This window comes from Corvus hawaiiensis, chromosome 1 (assembly GCF_020740725.1).
Source record: "Corvus hawaiiensis isolate bCorHaw1 chromosome 1, bCorHaw1.pri.cur, whole genome shotgun sequence".
Lineage (NCBI taxonomy): Eukaryota > Metazoa > Chordata > Aves > Passeriformes > Corvidae > Corvus > Corvus hawaiiensis.
In genome coordinates, this window is record NC_063213.1 from 49,180,446 (window position 1) to 49,197,201 (window position 16,756).

The window sequence follows — 16,756 nt, forward strand, 5'->3', positions numbered from 1 at the left end:
GGAAAGTGTAATAATGTGAGCTATAGATATGGTGAAAAAATTAGAAATTATGACTTTTCCTTCTAAAATTTAAACTCTTTGCAAGAATGTATAAAGAAGGGATGGTATAGCCTCTATATATAGAAAAAATAATGGCAAAATGAAGTAATGGAAACCCTTAGCATAAAAAGTTGCGGATATTCCATTGCAAGAAGGGTGAGTCTCAACCAACTATAAACCAGCTTCTCTGAACAATTGTTAATATAAAATGTAAGGAATTCTCTTCTTCCAAAAAAATAGATATTACTGCTAATAATGAGTATTTGTATTAGAAAAGATATGTAAATATCACTTATACACCCATATTTGTCTATTTAAATGCAATCTCAAAAAATTAGTAGTCACACAAACATTTCTCTCCAAACTTCAAGTTGTACAAGGTCTCATAAATTATATCAATTTTTTTTTTTAATGGAAAGCTAGTATAACAAATTCCACACACATGGAGATAAATTGTAGGAGTGCTGTTATCAATTAAATGCACATGCACTAGCATGAAAAGGAATATTGAATAATGCACTTATCTGTACAGTCTGCAGTGTTTGAAAAATGAAACTCTAGTTGTTTAGTCTTTGCAAAGAGACAGACACAAAGGAAAGAAATCCATGGCATTTTGTAAGAGGCCAAAGATTACTGGAATATGATGGTTTGAACCTTATGGAACTTTATCATACTCAATGCCAATTAATACTCATAAGAGTTGATAATGTTCAACACCTCAAAAAAGATGCTTTACATCCTTCAATATTATTTTGTTATTCAGCACTAATTTGTTAGCACTCTTTCTATTAAGAAATATTCTTAATTAAATCAACATTGATACTGTTTAAAAACGTGAAGGAGAAATATAGAAATTATCTATGTGCATTTCAGGAGGAAAATTTAGTCAGCTCTTAATTTAACAGACTATCAGTTGGAAATGAATGGAATGTCTCAAGCCTCTGTGCTTTAGGAAATACTTCTTTTTTTCTTTTAAACAGATGTCAATGAAAGTAAACTGGATTTGGATATTGACTGGTCTGGCGTATTCAAACATGCTCAAGCTGTTTCCAAGACAAATCCTTTCTGGAATGAACTGTCAGGATCCAACCCTTTTGTACATGACATAGCTGCTTCCAATAGAAATGAAAATAATAAACGTCTTTCTATCTTAAAGGAAAAACCTTATTTGTTCTCTAAACTTTCTAGCAATAGGGACTCTTTGGATTCCTCAGGTGATGAGCTAGATATTGACTGTCTCCTAAGAAAGACTTCAGCAAGAAGATCTGGACGATCCAAAAGCATCTCTGACTTCCTGGATATAGTTGATAACCAAAGATTTAATCCTCACAAGACAGCACCTCAAAAAACTACAGCTTGCGATATAACATGGCTTCAGAACGACCGCGAAGCCTACAAGATGGCTTGGTTGAGTCACCGACAGCTCACCCGGTCCTGCCTAGATTTAGAAGCCATGAGCCACAGTCCTGGATGGGCGCAAACGCAAGCTACAGACATTCATGTAGTTTGTAAACTGAATCATGAAGGGGGTTCAGTGCAGCTGCCTGACTCAGATATCAACATTCATGTACCTGTGGGTCATGTATTACCAGGAGAATTCCAAGAAGTTGGTTTAAAGGCTATCCTTAACCCTCCAATGTCATGCAACAATGATCTGTCCAGCACAGTAAGTCCTCTAATAGAACTTACACTGAGCAACCTCAACACAAGTGAAGCCATTTTCCTAGAAGTGAAAGTTGCAGCTAAAGTGAAGAATGATCCACTCAGCCAAGTTATGAGTGATATTGTGTGTTTTTTTAGTCTCAACAAAGAAGGACCTTTTAAGAAGTTGGAGAATTGCTATATTTATCAAGATACCATACAAGTGAAGCTAACTGACCTAAGTCATGTGATGTATGCAGTGATTGCCATACAAGCAAGCAAAATCCAGCCCCCAGCAACTAATGTGTGGGACTATGTTCATAGAACAGTCTCCGTTGGAATTTATGGTCCCAAATATATTCATCCATCTTTTACTGCAGTTTTTACAGTCTTTGGTCATAACTACATTCCAACAAAACTCACTATTTGTGATATAAAAAAAAGGGGGAAAGGTATGCCTCCTGTGGTGTTTCAGCTGTGGGGAAAGCACACATTTCTGCTTGAAAAACCCCAAGATCTAAACATTTCTTTGATATCCTGTGATCCAGATTTTGAAGTAAAAATGGAAGATCAAAGCAAAAATATTAAAAAGGAGGAGTTGAAAACTGGTGAAATGGTCCGCCAGCAATTCCTGTTTTCCATGCTTGGATGTAGGGAGATGCATTTCTTTGTTTTCCTTGTTCAGATTAAAATCTTAAAAAGTAGCCAAGTAACACAGTTCCATGTTACGACTCCCGATCCAGCTCCAAAATTAAGTGGAATTATTAATAGGCCAAAGCACCTACAAAACCGCAAAGAAATCAAGTCTGCACCATGGCTTTTGATACCAACAATAAAATATCCAAAGTTTCAAGACAAAACTTTGAGTGTCAATACTTATGGAGTGGCTTTGAAAACCGTGTTACGTCAAAATAAGATTGACTATTTGCTGGAATATTTTAAAGGGGACACAATAGCACTTCTTGGTGAAGATAAAGTTAAAGCCATTGGACAAACCAAAATGAAAGAGTGGTACGTGGGAGTTCTCAGAAGAAAGATTGGTCTTGTACATTGCAAAAACATAAAAGTGATTTCCAAAGAACAAGCTATGGACACTGCTGATAGTGAGCTAACTACCAGGAATCTTGTTGAACAAATTGCCTTGCCATTCAAAAAATTGACTTATATCTACTCAGTAGTTCTGTCTACGGTATCAGAGAGTGTTTATGACTGGAGAGCTTTAGCTGAGGTGTTGGGATACTCACATATGTCTTTGGATGACTTTAATGAGGCACATGCTGATAAAGAATCAGAAAGAGTTGCACATATTGTGAAGAAGATGAAGCAAGACTGCCATGCTAACAAAAAAAAAAGACTATTTCTTTATGAACTCATTGTTGTAAGTATTGCATGAACTAACCGGCTTATTGGGAATGTATTGCCAAGAAACTACTCAGTTGTAATGTAGGAACAAGAAAATCTGATTCTGCATCCCTGCAGGATCTTTACAAACCTGAACATATTACTAAAAGTTGTAGACACCAATAGGTGGAAAATACATCCAAACTCTCATGAAGAATAATACTTTGATCAATTAATTCTGAATAGTCTTCTGTTAATGCTCCAGAAACTGTGTTCATTTAGTAGGTTGACTAAGATAACTTTTTTTGTTTTTAAATATCCATGATTGAAATAGTTTTGTCTTTTGTCTTGGTAAATTGCTTCCCTGGGAAATTCACATTCCTGTTGTGAAGTATTAAGTAACATTACTATACTGTGGGAACTCCACTATACATACATAGATATATCTATATATATCTATATATCTCTATAGATATAGATATTTGTCTATGCTAAGTTTCATGTCTAGCTTAGCTTCATATGTTTAAAAGACACATCTTGATCCAAATGTTGAAGGCAAGATTTTCTATCCACACCTTACAACTTCATAGTCAATGTTGTATTGGCCTAAGGAGGATATTGCAAGTATTTCAGTATCTATTTTCATGGGCCTCATTTGTAAGCCATTGGACAACTTCCATGTGACTAAATACTGCCAAATGTGAATCAAAAGTTTATTTTAATTACTTCCAGGTAATAAGTTGCACTGTTAACAATCCTAATTCGCTTACTGATTTGTGTGCAAATTAATTTGAAATTAATGGTCCCTTAATACTCTCCTTGTCTCTGACAGAAAAGTTGACCAACCTATTAAGGAACAAAAGATAATTAAATTTCTGATATGAAAATAAAGTATTACAAAAATGGATGTTTAAAAACTCACATTGTAGCTATTCATCTAAAGCCTTTTTATTACCCTGAACTGTAAACCTCAGCTGAGTTTACTCCTCATCACTAGTCTACCCCCTTTGAAGTGCTGACAGAAACTTCAGCAGGATTCAGAAAATTTTGGTAGCAGTTGCCACTTGCAATTCTTAAGAGCACATCAAACTATGTGGAATAACACTGAGCCTGTATGAGGTATTGCAAAGTCTGTCATGTCTCTGTACAAAAAGGAATGGGGGGCCTAAAGGTGAAAATTATCTAAACTTTCAAATGAATGCAGTGAAACAGAGTTCATTACAAAACAGGCAAAATGTGGGGCATAATTTGATTAAGCTTATAGAAGCATAGAATGGCTTGGGTTGGAAGGGACCTTAAAAATCATCTCATTCCAACCATCCTGTCATGGGCAGGACAACTTTCACTAGACCAAGTTGCTCAATGTCCTGTTTTGTGAGATTTATATATTTTTGCTAGGAAGTGCCAAAACAGGTCCTCGTCTTTGTAGAGCTAGACATAAATCTAGATGTCATCCATGTAATTTTGGGGTAGAATTTTCAGTTACTTCTTTTAAGAAATCTCCATTTTTTGTGTTTTATAGGGTTCTTGCTTATCACAGCAAATTGCATACTGAACCACTGTCTCTCCAGTTTAGGGGAATTTTGTACAGTGCGCTGTAGTCAGCTTCTCCCTAGTGTGTCTACCAAAGTTCTGTTTGCTATGAGGGTTTTTTATGGTTTATACTTTAAAATTAAATTACACATATGTCTGATTTCTGCAGAAATGCTTGATATTTCACAAAAAAATCAGTATTTAGAAAACAAGTAAAAATTCTGTATTTTGATCTTGATCTTTCCCTGAAAACCTCAACAGTTTCAGTGTAATATTTTGGTGTTAATTTGAGGAGAAGAAAAAACCCCAACATTTGTTTTACCCATTAGCTCTTATCCAAACAAATAAAGAAAGGAGAATGCAATGTATCTGCATGTCAAGGTTTTACTCCTTCAACCATTTTGAGTGTTATTAAATGCTTATTTGGTGAGGAGGAGGAAAGGTTTTATGTTTGAATTTCTCCTTAGTGGTCAGCAAATTATGCGTTTGGTGGGAGGAGTAAATCAAAAGGTGCTGGCCAATGTGATCAATGATTTTCCAAATAAAGCCCTAGATGAAGGACCACACCTTAGTATAATAGTGCTCTAACTTAATTTTCAAGTTTCATGTCATACTTCTAAGAAGTTAAACTTTTTTTTGTCTCAAATATTTTTGTTGGAGAAGTATGTTTTTCTTTCAGGGTCTGTAAGCTTGGCAGGATCCATTTGTCACTGGAATGCTGAACCAACTGAATGCCAGCTTCATTTTTTTCTTAAGCTTGTGGGCAGCTTTCCTCTGAAACTGTTGGCAACACTATTTTGTAGGAAAAAAGTACATATTTGTAAGAACAAAAAAGTAACAAAATATCTTCCTGTTTGCATAGAAATGCAGAATAGTGTTATAAAATTAAATGAAAATGTTCTGTTTGTAATTACTGGTGAAGGATCACTAATGAAAATCATTGTTGCAGGCACTTTTGAAAATAGATTGCCAGGGATTAGTGGCACGTCTTACCCAGGACACCATCATCTTGACTTCAGCTGTCAAGCTTGGCAAAAGCTGGCGGGAGCTTGCAGAGAAGCTAGCCCGACTCACAAAGCAGCAAATAGAGGCTTATGAAGTGCCTCACCAAGGGAAAAATGGAGCAGTAGCTCTGGAGGTAAGGGCCTGGTGTAGCAGTGCATGCACATTTGCTGCTCTGCACGAACACAGCCAGGGACCTTCCTTCTTCCTTGTTTTTCATTCTTCTTTTCTTTTGCACTTTCCAGTGAAGGTCTTGGTCCCTGTCTTGAGCTTCAGGGCCACATTCAAATTTTTTTATTGTCCTGTCCACTTGTTAACCTTACTCACACCTCTGCTGTCATTTCAGACACAGTGGTCCTTGCAGGAGCCACTTCTGATCACACTCCGTACAGCTTTGGCTCTTTCCGCAAAAAGGAAGCTGACTTCTGTCATTAATACTTTTCTATGCCGGTGTAATAGCTGTTGTCATTTAGCTTAAGTAGCATGAGAAGAGGTTGGAAGCTCTGACACCAATTCTACTTCTGTTGTATGAATGCGGCAAATCTGTGCTTTAAGTTTATATTTTTTCAGGTAGATCATGATTTTTTTCCTTTGTACAGCATTTTTCTTATACAGAAGTTTGAGTTCTGTATAAAAGTCCATTTATCCTCTCAGAGGTGTTTTAGTGCATACACATCTAAGGAGCAATTTATGTGCCTACGTCACTAATCTCTAGTGACATTTGAGGTGACCAGAGGTACTCATGGCACCCGTGCAATGTCAGGTATGCCACAAGACTCTTGTCCACGCTGCTGAGCTTAGGGTCAGCCTCTGCCCCTGGCATACCTTTGCCTGGGCAACCACGTTACTTCCTGGCCTTCTGTCTTCTAACATCAAAGCATGCAGTAAGTCCATTCTTTCCCTTTTTTATGAGCGTTGCTGAATGATCTTTCTGACTTGAGAGCTTACATTCAGGCTTGGCTCTCCCTCTGCCTATACCATCATCCCCTGATTATTGCAGGTAATGTACATGATCCGGGCTGCATTCACTCTCTCTGACCTCTTCGTGCCAAAGGAATTGTTATTTCCCATTCACAGGTTCACAACTACTTGGATAATTTTTTCTTTCTTTTTTGTTTCCCTGTAGCTGATTCTTCTTATTCCTTGCCAAACATATTCTACTTTCCACTGTCTGAATCCAGTGAATCTGTCATCTTGTTTTTATCTGCTTGGTGATAACTATCAAGATATTTCTGCTCTAATCATGAACCATTACCTCTTATTCCTTTTGAATGCTCTGCCTTCCCTCCCCAATCAATATTTGATCAAAATTCCCCATGTTTACTCATGTGCTTCTGTACTTTTCAACAAAATTATCTCCATAATTGTTTGCAAACACAGCCTCCTTCTCAGATCTAGTTTTTCTCTTTGAGCTATTTTGTGTATTTTTTTTTTTAGTTGTTTTTGGGTACTTAAGTCTGGATGCACCTTCCTCCAATTTTTTCTCATAAAATTATCAGCCTTTCCAATCCCATGTCTACTCTCTTTTTTTTTTTTTTTTTACTCTTAGGCAGTGTCTTGTCTCATTTCCTACACTTTTGTTCTATTTACTAAGATTCTGTGTTTGGCTGATAAATGTCCAGCTTTCTACAGAAGGAATTATAGACCTGAACAATGTAGAACTCTGCTGGTCTCCATGTGATTTCAAAATGTTTCCCCTTTGCTAATAGGCAGCAGAAATAAAACAATCTTATAACTGTTTTTCCAGCATCATACCTATTTATTTTTTTTATATTCAGAAAATTTATAAACAAACATTTACTTTGCTTTAAATGGGTTTTGATTTTACATGAAGCTTATCTTCCACGTCATACACCCTACTCATTTGTTTTCAAGAGTTTTTTGCATTATTTTTATGGCGAACCACCCACAAAATTCTCTGCCTTTTGTGACAGTGTCTGCTGCCAAAACACAGTGCAGTCAAACTCCTATTTTTTCAGAGAACATTCAACAAGCAAAGATCAGAATTTTTCTATATTTCTGTGTCATTTCTCAAGGATTAAATTGGATCCATGGAAGATTTATTGGTTTGGGGTGAGCTTTTTAATTGTGCTTCTCCACACGGATGTGAGTTCAAAGTACAAGTTTTCTAGCACTGGTGTCTCATGTGATCACTGAGTACCCTCAATGTCCTGTGAATCTAACCTTAAATTTCAGTACTTTCTAGTAAATATCAGTGCTTTCTTCCAACCTTTTTAAACTTAAAATTTCCTACTGATAGTAGTTGTTTGCCTTAAAATCCAAAACCCAGCAAAGTTGGGGAAGGATAACAAGTTTTGACTAGTTATTGAGGATTATATGAAAATATTAACTAGTTCATTCCCCACCAAGGACTGTTCCACCATCAGGAGAATTGATTGGTTGAAAAATGTTTCTGCTTTTAAACCTCATAGTTTTCTTGGTGGGAGAAATCTTGCAAATGATCACGGGCAACTTGAGGGTACATACAGTTGTTGTATAGATTATGAAGCGTTTTTCATGAGTAAATTCCAAATCACTTTGCAGTGGATGTAGGTATCATTATTGTGTACTCAGCAGAGAGAGTGGGAACAGAGGGAAAACTCATTCACACAGCTGAGATGAAACTTGACCAGGATGCTGCAGTGATTTAATATTTTTCCTGAAATTCTGCTTTGATACAATTCAGGAATGTTGAATGCAATTCAGTTCACCCATTGCATTAGAGTATGTGGATGTGGAGAAGAATCTTCCTTAGAACCACTGCTGCGTTTGCAGTATTAGTTTAATGTGACGAGTGTGTAGATTATTGCTGAGTTAATTATGCATCAGTGGTGACCAATTTGTGAAGATTTTGATCCCCACATTCTTCTTTTTCTTCTTTCTTTTCTTTTCTCTTAGATTAAAAAAAACCCCAAAACAAACAGTTGTGATAGATTAGTGGAAACCAAGGTTTGTATTTAAGGATATTTCAGCCAACTGTCTTATTACAATATCAGACTGACCTTCAACATAAGTCAAAGCATAGCATCTTTTCGTATTCGTTGTCTTTTGACATTCTAGTGAAGACAGCAGACTATACCCTAATCCTTTAAATAACTTTGTCTAACAAGAATGCAAGAGAAGGAAGAAAGAGACCCAGAAAAAGCATAACCAGTGACAGAATTTCAGGAAATACCAGCTTCTCTTGTAGGAAATACCAGCTTTTCTTGTTGGCTACTTTGGCAAACAAGCTAAAAATAGGAATACAGAAACTTTCTGGTCTCAGCATAAATACAACAGTGGTGACCTGCTTTAGTTCATTAAAGTATGTTGTAATATCTAATATTTACAGCAGTAAATTAAAAAATTACATTCAGCTTATCATCTCTAAAAACACCCGAAAGAATTCGTCAATCTTCTTCTTCCCACCTACCACTACTGTACTTTTCTCCTTCTGTAACGTTATGGTTATGACTTAAGATAGACTTGCTTAAAGGACAAAGTAGGCACCATTCATTTGGGTAAATGACAATACCTTTCCCTCCTGTAGACCTGAAATGAGAAACTTCACTGAAAGCATAGGCACTTTTCTGTGGCTTAAACTCAAAGTAGAAACTAGACTAATCAGACTGTGAGACATGCTGAGTAAGTTTAGTGTAAGTTTAATGTTTTTTTCCATTTGGGCATGGCAGCAGAAGTCGAGGTAAATGTTTATAGAAACTATGACAGAATCAGTCTTGGGTAAGCTGAAAGATCGTAGCCCAAAAATATGGACAAAAGCTCAGGACTATGAGTAAAGAAATTCTCCTCCTACTCAGTTCCTCCAGGAAGCAAGTTAATAAAGCTTAAGTCAAGGAAGTAAAGCTTTATGTTGTGTACTGTTTGTAAATTAATAAGATTATATTGAGGAAATAACCAATTTCCTTCAGAATTATCCTTCAGAACCATAAAAAGTTTTTTCAAAAAAAGAGGAAAAGATGCTAAAAAACCTCAACTTCCTCATCACTTTTGTGTATCTATATAAACATGTGCAGTCATCAGTCCATATACACTTATTACTATGCATAAGTATGTTCCTGTTAAAACAGTAAATGACAAAACCTTTTAGGAGAGTCATGGGTTTCTTTGCAGATTTGTGTATCATCCCTGCAACTGTTAACTCAATTGCTGATTGCAAAATCTTTATTGCCAATGAGGAGAGAGAAACTAGAATTTTGATTGCCCAAGTAACATTTGGAAAAGCAGCAGCTGGGAAAATAATTATTTTGTTTGTTAACTGAGCAAATTTACTCAGCACATTGAAAGATGTAAGTCCAGCTTGGTATCTGAATCATGCTGCTATAACTTAATTAATGTCATTAGAGCAATGACGAATTACACCTGCTAAGGATCTGCTCTACTTGTTTGGCATAAACCAAATAAATTGCAGTTTGAAAAACAAAAAAGCACTGGTAACCTATCTTTTTATTTCCTTTGTTTCTTGCAGGAAAATTTTTAAGTTGTATGTCCTAATTAAAAAAAATTATTATAAAAGTTTTTGACTTGCCGGTTTTAGAGTGTTTGGGTGCTTCCCCCCCCCCCCCCCCCTTTTTTTCTTAAACAGATTTTATAGAATCATAGAATCATTAAGGTTGCAAAAGACCTCTAAGATCAGCTAGTCAGATTATCTAGATCAACCTTGAACCCAGTACTACCGAGTCCACCACTGCACTATGTCCCTAAGTACCACACCTACACGTCTTTTAAATACCTTCAGGGGTGGCAACTCAACCAACTTCCCTGGGCAGCTTGTTCCAATGCCTGACCTACATTTCAGTGGAGAATTTTTTCCTAATATCCAATCTAAATTAATCAAGGGGGTTTCATTCTGCTCTCCATCCTTGTATTCCAGCTCAGCAGAATGGATACCCAGAGAATATCTGGTCTGGGTATTAAAGCCTGAGGCAAGGAAGACGTTAAGAGCCTCAACTTTTCCCTCATCCTTCATCACTATGTTGCCTCCTGTATCCAATAAAGGTTGGAGATTCTCCCTAATCCTTCTGTTGTTACTGATGCCTTTCTAGAAACACTTTTTATTGTCTTTTAATAGAGTAGGCAGATTAAGTTCCTGCTGCTGTTGTCAGAAAATATTTCTGAAAGGTAAAAAGCATGTTTAAAATTTCCAGGCTAAGTAGAGGGGCAGTAGGATGTTGATTAATGGGGCAGTAACCATCAAAAGCACAACCAAATAGGGAAACTGTTTCTGGGTGTATGCACTGCAAAAGATGATCAAGGGGAAAAGTGTTTTCTTTCTACCCTTGTTCTTTGACTTATATTTTCAGACAAGGATATATTTTGACTTGGTGATAATCATCTGAATGAAGAATTTATCTATTATTTACCTCTCTGAGAATTTGAGAGTTTCATAGACATAATGTAAATAAGATTACTGCAGTTTTTATATCAATATGCCTTTTTTGATAAAGCGTTTCAGCATGCCTAGTGATTAAACACTTATTTTCTCTTTTCTTTTCTATGACTTTTCAACTATTTAGCTTTTTTCTTTTCTCCTCTCAATAATTAAATTTCTGACACTAAACCTCATTTTTTCCCTTTGTTTTCAGATGATGTGGAAACCTGCATATGACTTTCTCTACACATGGGCTGCCCATTATGGAGACGGTTACAGGGACGTCTTACAAGATCTGCAATCAGCCTTGGATAAAATGAAAAACCCAGTAACAAAACAGTGGCGAGAGTTAACTGGAGCTCTGATTCTTGTGAATTGCATGGAGGTGTTAAGAGCAAGTGCTTTCTCCAAAATGGAGGAAGAGTAGATGGCCAAAATATGTTTTTGGAAAATCTTTTAGGAAACTATACTGCTGTGTACAGTTTATTTGTGTATATTTGTGTTTCGGTGATGCTTATAGAGCATGACAGAATGAAGTTTGTTTTAACTGAGTTGATGTTGAGTCTAGCCCTGTGGTTCTCAACTACAGATTGCCAGAGCTTGCTGACGACTTCTGAGTAAATAAGAAAAGAATGGGGGATTAAGCTAATGAGGTCAACAAAAAGTGACTTGAATTCTATGGGGTATTTTCTAAAAGGAGCTATTTCTGATTGCACTGACTTCTAGGCAGAGACCAGTTTTAAAACCAGAACTGTTCATGGATGAGTTCAGCATGTGGGACCTAAGTTTACATTGTTTTCAGCAAAGTATTAAAATCTAAATATTTAATACATTATACTATTTGGTGCTCAAACCCCTCAAATCTAAGTTAATGGGTTCAGGTTAGCCTACAAAAAATCATTTAAGATTCTTTCATCCTCATCTGGGACAAAACTAATTAAATTGTCTCACAAAACAGGAGTTCAACAGTTCCTGGAAAAATAGGTGTGTGTTGCACTTTTCCAAAACAGCTTCTGGTGTCTATTTTGAAGACTGGAAGAGAGACAGAAGATAAAATGTCAAAAGTGTTTGGTTTTGATTGATTTGTTGATGTAACTCAACAGGGTTTTTTCTCTTTTTGTATTTTTGTTTATATTTCTGCAATTTTTTTCTACATTCTGCTGAGTGGAAATTCCAGAAAATTCTGGAAGCCTTCTTTATGTACACTGTCTCTGATAATTTGTGTAGTCCTTCTCTGTTGCTTTTAAAAGAGTATATAGGGAAAAGAGACTTTGTAAGTGCAAGGGCTGGAAACAATTAACATCCACATTTGTTGGTTGTTTTCTTCTACCTCACTGGATATGGGACATGACTATTATTTTCTCAAAAAAACTTAACAGTGGGGTGCTTTTTAGATTAATTTATTTATGGAGCAATTAATTATAACTAGTCATAAGTTCTAAAAAGAACCCTGCTTAGATTATATCAGTAAAAAGTCTTTCAATTACTGAGTAGCTTATTATAAGTACAGAAAATACAGGCTGAATAGTAGTTTCAGGCTGACCAAATTTTTTAATGTAATTTTTTTAACATATTAAATATATTTTTAGTTAAGTGGTAGATCTAAAAGGTTAAAGCCATTTTGAGCTCCTTTGATCAACATTAATTCAGAAACATCAGCAAATACTCATGACAACCAGTTGAAAAGAAAATTGGCATTCTGCCATCACTTGTGGTTGACAAGACAAAGCCAGATTCTTTCAGGAGTACCACAAAACAGCACTTCAGTCCAGAAACTGCGCTTCCGCTGTTGTCTTAGTGCATTTCTACCAAAAAGGGAGGTTTTGTGATTCTAAAATAAAACTGTACATTTAGACATTTTTCTTCCCCTCTCCTTTCTTCTAACCTCTTTTCTTTTCTACTTTCATTAAGCTTTCCCAAAGCACCCGTAGCTCAGGAAGGAGGCTGAGGAAGGAGTAGTTGCCCCAGTAATAGGTAAATTCGTTCACCAGAAGAAGCATCAGGGCATGACTGAATTAGCATGCATGCAAGTTGTCTGGCTTCAGTGGACTTGCCCTTGATTTGCAGGACAACGAGGAATTAGATCCACAGAGCACTATCTGTTATTGCTGATCAAGGAAAGGTGGACAAAAAAGAGTCAGTTTATCAAAACTCCCTGTTGTTTCAGGTGCCAGCACCTATTTTATACCTTTCCCCACATAGTTTTAAAAAAGAGCTGTAGAGAAAATATAAAATTCTCTTGTGATCTGCACTTCAGTGCAGAGATGCTTGTTCGTCCTTTGTGCAGGTAGTGAAGCCCCCAGAAGGTGAGAAAGCAGGTTGTCCTACTCTTTTGTGCTACTAGGTGAGGAAAAGGTGCATACTGATACCTTTAAATATATTAATAGACATCTTTAAAGTTAAAAAGACACATTCAAATATTAAAATATAAAATATTAAAACCCACTGCAAGCTCCCTGAGAATTTTTTTTAGGTTTCCCAGACAGCTTCTGCTTTCACCTTAGACCCTGCTCGTAGCAGACTGTGAAACCTGAACAGGATTTTTCAGTGGTGCAAGAGGCCACACACCAGATCGACTTAAAACCTCAGGGAAATATATTTTTGCCTCCTCAGAGCTGAAATACCAGAGGAGTTCAAAAAGCAAATCTTTCAGCTTCACTATGTTCGCTCACCATCTGCTTTTCATGTATCCCAGCAGGCCATGCTCCCTTGCTTAAAATCCTGTTAAGTCAATTTTTAAAACTCTTTTTTTTTCATTTTTCCCCCTCTTTTGTTAACCTGGCTGCAACAGCAAAGCAACTCAGCCTACATCTGTTTCTGAAGAGGAGCCTGTGCTTCCATCCATTTTTCCCACATGCTAATTTCTTATCTTTAGTAAATATGAGTTGACTTTCTTTTTCAACAAGACATGAAGTAATTCCTTTACTCAATTCTGTATTTTTCTGTTATGAATACTATTCAAAAGAGTGGAAAAAGCTACAAGAAGCACCAATTCCTAATGGCACACGTCTACCAAATACCAAGTATAAAGGACAGGCTGCCCAAAATCTTTGAAGCTGAAGGAAAGTCCACCCTGAGAAGGTAGTCGGCGATCGTGGTCTCAGGAAGAGAAGGGCCCAGGGACCAGAGGCTGCTGCCTCTAACTATCATGCCTAGGCCCTTTCTTTGCTTTGAAAGTTTTTTCTGTGTTGAACAAGAGTTGAGTTTGGCCCAGTAAATTTAGCAAATATTGACTCAGTGAGTCAGTGTTCTCCTTAGCTTGCAGAATTATGCAACTGGTCCTCCAAGTATGTTTCTTTAAAAGGAAATTTATATCTGCCTGTAGTTCTGCTGTATTCCAGGGCCTTCGACTGCTGGTTTTGGTTGCTAATTGCACTCCTGTTTCTGCTTTAAGCTTCTGCTCATATGAATGAAATGTGCTCTCATGCAATATTCTGTTTACTTTAGCAGCCCACACTGGATATATTTAAAAAAACCAGGTATTAAAACCCCATATTTTATTTAGTGGTCTAGTATTCAAAACCACAAAATGCCAGCTCAGAGTGGAAGCAGCTGTACTCAACAGCAACACACAGCTTGGAGCACATGGCTTAGGTAAACACACTCTGTTCTTGACCTTTTCTCTTTTCCTCCCACCCTGTCAAGAGAGAACAGCTTTCCCATGAGCCTGCACACATACTTTCTTGGGTTTCTTCAAAGTGAGATGAGATTAACAACTCTTTGGGAGGAGACTAGGAAAAATACCAGCCGCTGGTCCTTGCCTTAAATGACCCTCTGTTTCCAGGTTTCCTAATTTATTTGTGTAGAAAAGAGCTGTGTCAGCCAGTTCCATTTCCCTTTGAAGTTGTAGGCAGAAAACCCCCTCACCTTCCTTCTGTCTTCTGCATAGGTGTTTCTTAAACAAATGAGCAAATGGAAAAGTTGTGAGTGTGTCTGTTGCTTTATGATTCCACCTACCCATGACAGCTGGAATAATGGCTCCCTTGGCTGAGTCTGCACCTGAGTAGGGCAGACACCTTCCATGGTGGGCAGTGGCAAGGAAAGCCTGTCACTCGTACTAGAAATGCTGGTTTTTCAGTGAAGTTGGAAGCCATTCATGTTTCACTGCAGAGGCTTCATGCCATTTAATGACACAGTGCAGTGACATATTTCTGAATTAATAACAGTCAGGGTTGGAGAGAAAAGGCAAATTATTTCCCCCAAGAAGTTCCAGCCCTCCAGTTTGGTTGGGGAAGGGTTTGGTTTCTTAAGTTTCACTTGCTTTTTTTGGAAAGCAGAGGTTTAGGGAAGGAAAAGGAAGTTTCTTTTAAAATGTAAGTAAAGGGCTACTCCCCAAGCCAGGCTCCAGGCAGCAGGGTGGATGCCAAAACCAAGCTACATGTTATGGGGTGTTCTTTGTGGAATTGTCTAGGGAAGAATTTGGGAGGAGACATCAGCCATCTTTCTTCCTACTGAGAACAGAAAATGTGGAAAAGGGGTCAAGTGTTTATTAAGTAATTTTTTCATGAAAAAGTCTGTTTTTCACAAATCCTTTCTGGAAACCTAAGCTGTGGGGAAAACAAACACTTAGCAGCTCCAAAGGAGCAACTCAATTTTGTCGTGTTGAGCTGGCTCTAAAGACCTACTCCTTAAGTATCTCTGGGCTCAGTAAGTGATCCAACTGACAGTGACCTACTAAATAACAAAGGCAATTGTGTAGAACTGCAGATGGCAATGCTGTATTCCCAGCTAAATCCAGTGATCCTGCTTTGTCATCATCTAATAGCTTGTTCAGCTATGAACAGCTGTACCAAATAGGAATATAAAGCTATGCTGTTTTGTTGTGTTTGTGTCATAGATATGAAGATTTCCTGTGGAAAGAAAGGAATAAAATAGAGAGCAAAAGGGTTGTATTTCCCACCACGCCCAGGAATAGAATGTAGCAAATTATACTCTTCACATTAGTGTGGGACACCAACCATTAAATTCTCTGGCAAGGCCCTAGAACAATTGTAGATATGTAAAGAAAATATTAGTCTAGTGTGAGTGATAATCATTGTTCTTGATAGTTTTGCTGCCAATAAATATCTACAGACACTATCGGACATTCAAATAACCTGTGATTATTCTTGGTACAAAAAGTACCATTTTCTATTTCTTGCCTATATATATATAATTATTTTTTTAGCTTACAGTATATATTTTTAAACAAAATAAACAAAATTATATTGTCCACTAGAATCATTTGTGAATTATATTTTGGTTTTGTAAGACTAAGAAGAGTGGAGGAAGAGGTCATGAGGTGAAAGATAATGGTTCTGTAAATACCAGGAAATGAACAATGCTTTCATACACATTTCTCTTCATCTAAAAATCCTGTGTGTTAAAAAGATGAACTCACAGTCCTTTTAGTGTGTTCATAAGCAAAAGTAATTTGCTGATATTTCTTCCAGAAACAGAATTATCTCACTCTTGAGAAGAGGGCAGTCTGTGGACCTTGCAGCAGAAACCAGGCCTTCTCACAAGGACATGCTCTCAACTTTTTTCTTTTTTTGTTGGAGAATCATGAATGTAAGTTCAAAAAGATAAATCCTCATTTGAAAAGGACATTCAGAACTAACACAAGCTTCTGAACCTTCCATAGAAAGAAAAAATAGTGCTGATTAATTTTTTAATTGAACGTTTATTTCCGTTTTCTCAAATCAAATTCTTATGATCCTTTCAGTGTACATTGGACAGGAACACAGTCTATATCTTAAATCCTAAATTTATGGTTAGGATTTAAATTTTAAACGAAGTATGAGGAGTTACCCTGTGAATTGAAAGGTCAATTTACATATCTATTCTAAATCC

General features: G+C 36.8%; 1 protein-coding gene across 1 annotated transcript in view; it reads left to right on the forward strand.

The window, feature by feature from the left end:
• MACC1 (MET transcriptional regulator MACC1) overlaps window positions 1–16,003 on the forward strand; it is a 36,946-nt gene extending 20,943 nt beyond the window's left edge. The window contains exons 3-5 of the mRNA XM_048303867.1: window positions 1,020–3,058; window positions 5,504–5,692; window positions 11,139–16,003. Of these exons, the coding sequence (XP_048159824.1) occupies window positions 1,020–3,058; window positions 5,504–5,692; window positions 11,139–11,351 (2,441 nt within the window). The 3' untranslated portion in view covers window positions 11,352–16,003. The remainder of the gene's footprint in view (window positions 1–1,019; window positions 3,059–5,503; window positions 5,693–11,138) is intronic.
• Window positions 16,004–16,756: the final 753 nt, after the last annotated feature.